The sequence below is a fragment of the Notothenia rossii genome, assembly GCF_949606895.1.
Source record: "Notothenia rossii genome assembly, chromosome: 8".
Classification (NCBI taxonomy): Eukaryota; Metazoa; Chordata; class Actinopteri; order Perciformes; family Nototheniidae; genus Notothenia; species Notothenia rossii.
Window position 1 is genome coordinate 73,395,554 of NC_136906.1, and position 7,340 is coordinate 73,402,893.

A 7,340-nucleotide genomic window follows, 5' to 3' on the forward strand; every position below is an offset into this window, starting at 1 on the left:
TGTTTAGGCCAATCATTATCTTCATGACTTTGCCCAAGATATCCACATTCTCCAGTCATTTTCAGATGAACTGTAACTAATTCAATGTTTTTTATCCGGCATCAGGGGCAGTGAGTGAATGTTGTTGTCCAGGCTGATGAACCACCATGCATGGCATTTTGGTTTGGTTCCTTTAGCAGCCACAAGGAGGCATTTTCAAACTATCAGATAGCTTTTTAGTCTACATTGAAACAAGTCAAATAAAAAAATGAATAGCATCTAGACAACTCATCTTTGATTTTCTCTCTTTATTCAAGAGTAATACTTTCAAAATGGTCACAACTCTTGAAACTCACAAATATAAATACAATTATTGCCTCATTTCCCCCCCACCTGGTCTTTTTCATTCAAAACAAGTCTTGCATCTTATGTCATTTCTCATTCTCGCAACCTCTGTGTGTCTAAGTGGCTTGAGTGTGTCTGCAACTTCTCTAAATCCACGTCCTCTTCTAAACTCCATTTTAACCCCGTCTTTCTGTGTTTCTCCAGACGCAGACTCACGGCATCAGCACCGGAGGAGCGTGTGTCCCGTGTCACTGTAACTCGTTCGGGTCCAAGTCGTTCGACTGTGATGAAGCCGGTCAGTGTCGCTGCCAGCCTGGCGTCTCCGGACCCAAATGTGACCGCTGCTCTCGAGGATTCTTCAACTTCCAGGAGGGCGGCTGCACACGTAAGCAAAGAGGTTCAAGGTTTAAGGGTTCAAGGTTCAAGGGTCAAGGGTTCAAGGTTTCAGGGTTCAAGGTTTCAAGGCTTTCATTGTCATATGTTCATAGCTACAGCGTAGTTATGACAATGAAATCCTTAGGTCACAGGCTCCTCCAACATTGCGACACAATACAACTGAAAATAGTACAAATAAATAAAATTGAATATAATATAAATTGTGCAGAATAGTCTATGTGCAAGTAATTGGAATATTGATATGTATAAGTTACAAACAGATGAATGTTATGGATGTTCTTTTAAAAGTGCAGGTGTTAGAGGGTCCCATAAAGAGGGAGGTGTTTCGTAAAAAAACAGACAGAACAAAAGTAATAATAATACATGTTATTTGTATAGCACCCAAAGTGCTTTACAGAACAAGAAGACAACATAACAACAATATTAAAATAAATAGAGAACAAGATAACACATCAACAGTGATCCGAATGAAATGCCCTTGAAGTAAAGCTCACAAGAAATTAAAATAGGTTAAAATAAAACAGTTAAAAATAAATAAATAAAAGCAAAACAGAACAAATACAGAAAAACATGGACAATGATACCAGTGAGAATTGAAAGTTAATCCAAATTAAAAGCCATATTAAAAAAGATAGGTTTGTAATTTACTTTTAAACATTTCCAGGGAGTTTGCTACACTGAAAACATCAAAGCATTTCCTATTTGTGTTTGAACCGTTTTGCGATGAATGTAATGTCAGCAGACACAAATTGCTCTCCCCATTAAACCGCTGCTCTGTTCCTTCGTTTTTAATTTAAAGTTTACACAAATTGTCTGCAGTGCAATTCCACTTAGAAAAAAGCTATTGTGTAATCTTAAAAGTGCGTGTGTACTCGTTCACATCATGGTGGCAGTTTTGTAATTATTGCTTAGCGAAAATCTTTGTGCCTACAAGCAGAGCATTTGTCTGCGCAGGCATGTCTTTCTGTTCCAGTTTAACTACAGAGAGTAAATGTAGCCGAGAGAAACCGGCTGCTGATTGATAGAAACATCTGTGAAGCTTGGACACACATGCAAATAATGATAGGACAAAAGAATTATGGAGCTGCCAGGTGTGTTATTCATCTTGGATGGTGAACACGCAAAACAGCTGTTCATTATTTCTAATATTAAATAATGTTTAGGGAAGAGATCATTAGGTTAATCAAATCAACGTAAGTCAATATTACAGTGAAATCCATTTTGACCCAACGTAATTGTTTATCAATTAATGGTTGGTGGAAAACCCGACATAAGATGCGTTTATAAAACTCTGTGTGTGAAGGTTGTTGACAGCATGGCACTTAAATGTATTTGTATTAACATTAATCAAAACTATTCTAATATATCATTCCAATAGCTTGCATATAAACTCTTATTTCACTTTTTTTTAAATATTTTTCTTTTTGTGTTTACTTTTTACGGAGCCCCCTAGGGGACATGGAGAAGAAAAAAATAATTATTTGAAAAAATATATATATATATGTTTTGCGAGATCTCGCAAAACCCCTTTGCGAGATCTCACAATACTTTTGCGAGATCTCATCCGAGCTAAACATCAAGAATTGTTCTCAATCTGCAGCTTGAGGAGGGAGAGGAGTGCTTAGGGACCGTCTACAAACTGCAATGGGGTTTTGCGAGATTTCTTTTTCTTCTCCATGTCCCCTAGGGGGCTCCGTAACTTTTTAATATTTACCTGCACTATATTTTTCTGTTTTTCTGTATTATTGTGTTGCACTGTTGGAGAAGCCTGTGACCTAAGATTTTCATCGACATAACTACTCTGTAGCTATGTTCGTATGACAAATAAAGAACCTTGAACCTTGAACCTTGAACCTTGAACCTTCTCTTTAATTAATCACCATCCTGTTTCTTTATTTGTGCTCGATGTAGAATTACATAACGTCTAGCTTATTCCATTTTCACAGTGATCCAGGAAGCCGTGATTCATATTTAAATCAGCAGGGATTTAACACCAAACACAGTCTGTACTCACACCTCAAATGAAAGGTCAAAATGTTTCCAAATTGTTGTAAAGCAAGTCTCTAAATTCAAACTTGCAGTAGCTGGAAATGGATATGTTGGAAATAGAGATGGAGTTAGTCATGTAAATATTCTAAGGTACAAAATCTGTGTATTATTCCGTTTGAGGCTTTGCTATAAAAGACAGTATCCCTGGTAAAGGGAAGACTTATTGATTTCCATATCTTGTTCATTGTATTAAAACACAATATTGATCGGTGAAGTGAACAAAAAGTTTACATCAGAAGACAATTATCTGTTTGTTGTCAGAGCTGTGGATTTTCATTATCATCCCCTAAGGGTTTGTTAAATCATCTGAAGATACTTTAGTCATTTATAAAGGCCTATATGGGAACAAGTTGACTTTATTAATCATATGCCCTACAAACTTGGCACCGCAGGCCGCAGGTGCAGCAAACTTTAGCTGAGCAAAAAGAGGATTAAGCATCCAGACACCTAAACTATAAAAAGCTTTTCCCACATATCTGCTTATGCAATGTGTAATTGATGCCAACCACCAATAACAGCCAAGAGAAAGAGAACCAAGTTAGCCAGAAAGAAAGAAAAGATAGGACTGGGAATTATTTGTTTGATTCATCTTCAGATCAGCAGCTCAGTGCAGCAGTCAGGTTACAGAAACAATATGTTTCATGTTACAGGGAATTCACTGAAGGCAAGTCGGAATACAAATACGTTTCAGGCTGTGGGCGGAAATGACAGAAAGAGCCAGGACTATCTGATGACACTTTCATTAACAATTCACATGTATTATTCAGGTGCTATTCCATTAGATTTCAGGAATGTTCATTAAATAGAAATATAACAAAATAATGCAACTCTCCTGTAAAAATGACTTTCCATTTCATGAGTATTATTATTTCAATTCAATCAGCGAGCTGAATGAGAAAGAGAGTCCTCTGGCAGTGGAAATAGTGTTTTCTATGGGGTGTGGGTGATTGAATAAGTTAATTGGTTGGGAAAATAAATTGAAATGAATGGCACTGGGGGGGTTTGGGGTGTTACCTTAAACAACTGAATCTTTCTTCCACTAACTCAATCAATTAACCTTTAAAATTCCTTCTTTTTACAGTCATTTTTCTGTAAGCCTGCTTTCAAAAAGACAAACAAAGAACGTAAAAACCTCCTTTGCAGAACTAAAAACACACTGTGACCAAAATATGTTCCCCTAGGTTTTAAAAAAAAACATGGCAAGCTCACTTTCCTTGTCTCCATCCCAGACATATTATTCTTATATCCAAGCGTTGTCAGCATGTCATGATGTGAAAGACAAACTGTATTGTTGTTGAAGAAACAAGTTACTAAGAAAAACAATCAGCTTGTCAAACACTGAATTGTCTTCAGGGTTTATTCAAAATATTTGAACACACACTTTCTCTCGTACAGCTTGTCAGTGCACTCATGTGGGGAATAACTGCGACACTAACACGGGGCAGTGCATCTGTCCTCCAAACACCATCGGAGAGCGGTGCGACCACTGCGCCCCCAACCACTGGGGCCATGACCTCACCACCGGATGCAAGGTAAAGAGCAATATGAGTAACCTAAAGTATGTGTAGTAACATGTGGAGGGGCTTAAGCACACTGGAGGGAAGGCATGCAAAAGTAAGACATGAATTCACTGTATTTAACACAAGACAATCACAACATAAGTTTACTGTTTGTTTTCTGAGTTATTTGATGCTGTCAGTGCTAATTAGATCCTGACTTCTGTTATTTCTAGTAGCAACATATACTTATATACAGTGTTCGAATTACCCATTTGCTTTCGGGGGAGCCCTTTTCTTTTTTCAGGGCCCTCTGTGTGGAGCTGTCAAACTCGACCTTAACGCCGCGTACAGCCGGCCAACTAAAAGTTGTTCCGTTAACGTTGTCATTTTTAGACTCCTCTTGTGAATCCAAAAGCTGCGAAGTTTGACTGTTTTCGTTTCACCATATTTTGTATTACAAAGCCAGAGTTAAAAAAATATCAATATGAACATTTTAAACCATAGCAACGTAAGTAGCATAAAGAATGCAGCGTCGCCACGTACAGATGGCAACACCCAGAAATATTCACAAATATAAAACAATCAAACTGTAATGAACAATGACTATTATTTATTTCAAAAACGTTTATTTACAGGAACTCAACATTTCTAATCTGTGTGACACAAATATGCACAATTTTTTTGGGGCTCCCCCTATTTATCTCAAAGTCGGCCTTCAGGGTAGCTCCCCCCCCCCCTCTTTAGGGGAGCCTAGCTCCCCCTGGCTCCCCCCCATTTCGAACAGTGCTTATATATGTTTAACAGTTTGGGCATACTCAATTAAACATAATTGTCCATATTAACTCTTATAAGTGAATACATATATAATCAAAGAAAAGCACGTAACGTTTTCTAGTTCCAGTCACAATTTTCACTTCTAAGTCTTATTCTAGTTTGCCTTTTTTATATTTCAGCTGGTTAACCTTAAAGTATAATCTTCTTAGTCTTCTCTCATTTTTAGTTGAATTCCCTTTTTTCTCCTATTCTTATTTTCCTTCCTCCTCTCTATTCTAACCCCTTTCCTCCAGTTCTCATTATCACATTGCTTGTTTAAAAAGCCATTTCTCCTTCTTCCCTCTTCTTTATCACATCTCTTTCAGTGACTCTACATTCCCATTTCCTCTACTTCTCTGTTTCTTAACACAACTTTGTTCAGAGTATTTAAAGAGTCACTGTCCTGCTCTGAAGCTATCTCCACAAAGGGCCGTGAGGCAGCAATATCAATGAACTATTAGAAGTAGCAATAGAGTAATAGCAATTAGAGGCTTAAACATGGAAGCACAGGAAATCTCAGTTTAACAGCAGATTTGATCCAGAAGGGAACATCAAGACAACACAGAGGGATGCTGTGGATCTTAGTTGTTTTAAACAAAACAAAAAAAGCACCAAATACAACAGAAAACACGACAAGGCAGAGAGGTACCGACTGACAACAGTGTGAGGGAAACTTCTGTAGCAATGGAGAGTCAGGACTCAGAGAGACACGAGGAGAGCTGGAGCTTTGATGGCAAACACTGACGGTTTATTTGGAGTTACGGGCGGAAAATTGACAAGACAGGTGGTGTGTCACGAGTTGACACAGCGGTTGCCAAACCAATTCTGAAGAACTCTTCTGCAGCTCGAGGTTTTAACTTGTTCGGAGTGTAATACTCAACATTCTTTATCAGTGAGACTAAACAATTATGGACCCTGAATCTAACTAGAGCTCTCGTCCATAGAAAAGAATGTGCGCCAGGGAACCTACGTCCCTGAATAGTAAACGACCTCATGGCGGCTTGTGCTCTGTCATAGACTGGCAACAACAATGCACCCAATCTGCTCCTCCTTAAGAGAGATAGCAGCAATACCCAAGGCCGTAGACCTTTGCCACGGGACAAGAGACAGTGAGAGGAGAAAATGATGAACGGTGTCAAACGTTGAAAACCTAAGCAAATGATTCCCTAACAAACAGTGAAGTACAACAAAATAAATAACAATCTGAGCAAAATAGATACATACTTAAATTTGAACTCATTCAAAATTATATATACATTATATTTTACACTCGCTAAACCAACATAAACACTGGTTTAAAATCCCCTTTGGTTGTGGACACTCTGCTGTTATAATCATATAAAACAGTTATTATATAAAACTTTATTTATACCACAGTGGTTCTCATTTCACAAACAAGGCATTTACAACTTATCAGTGTGTAATAGTGCAGCTTTTGCCTGGCAGGGAAGGAATGATCAGTTTTTATAAGATGTTTTCATCTTTGATCAAGACATTTATCAATTGCAATAACGTCCAATATTTGTATGCATTGGATTTGATAAGAATGTTATACCACCACGTCACGTCGGTGTAATCAGGTGGGGCTTTTAGAGTCAGTATTCTTACTCCATTTATGCTTTCTGTACATGAACATTCCCATGTTCCCAGTTTGGACACGGCTATCCTTAAACATAACAATCAAACACATATGGGCCACGATCTGCAGTAACGACGCCCTGACTCTGCTTCCATGCACTCTGAAAAACAACTCGTATCAATAAAAAGAAACACACCTCAGATTGGACAATCTCAGGGCTGTCACAAAACAGAGCATCTGGAAAAAGTTCATATCATTGTGACTCATAGATGCAACACTAATTATCTGTGTGTGTATGTGTGTGTGTGCAGGCGTGCGGCTGCAGCGTGGTCGGCGCGGTAACGCAGCAGTGCAACATGAACACAGGCTGCTGCATGTGTCGAGACACCTTCAGAGGAGAGAAGTGCATTGAATGTCAAATTGGATACAGAGACTTTCCTCAGGTAATTGATCTGAATGAACCGCAAGTATTACTATCATTATGATAAAGCTTCTTTCATTTGATTTAGATAAGAGAGGAGGCACTTGAGATAAGCTCGTATTCCTGTGGCTCTACTAGGAGAAGGAAGAGAGATTTTTATAGACATGATATTGCTATTATTATAGTTTTTATTTCTTCTCTTTACTGTTTATATTTCATCACCAATGGTTCCTCACTTGAAAAATGAACACCATTCTGT

The 7,340-nt window shown here is 38.1% G+C and overlaps 1 protein-coding gene across 1 annotated transcript in view; it reads left to right on the forward strand.

Moving 5' to 3' along the window:
- lama2 (laminin, alpha 2) overlaps positions 1 to 7,340 on the forward strand; it is a 199,125-nt gene that overhangs the window by 110,673 nt on the left and 81,112 nt on the right. Inside the window, exons 23-25 of the mRNA XM_079645313.1 lie at positions 529 to 709; positions 4,165 to 4,301; positions 6,972 to 7,103. Of these exons, the coding sequence (XP_079501439.1) occupies positions 529 to 709; positions 4,165 to 4,301; positions 6,972 to 7,103 (450 nt within the window). The remainder of the gene's footprint in view (positions 1 to 528; positions 710 to 4,164; positions 4,302 to 6,971; positions 7,104 to 7,340) is intronic.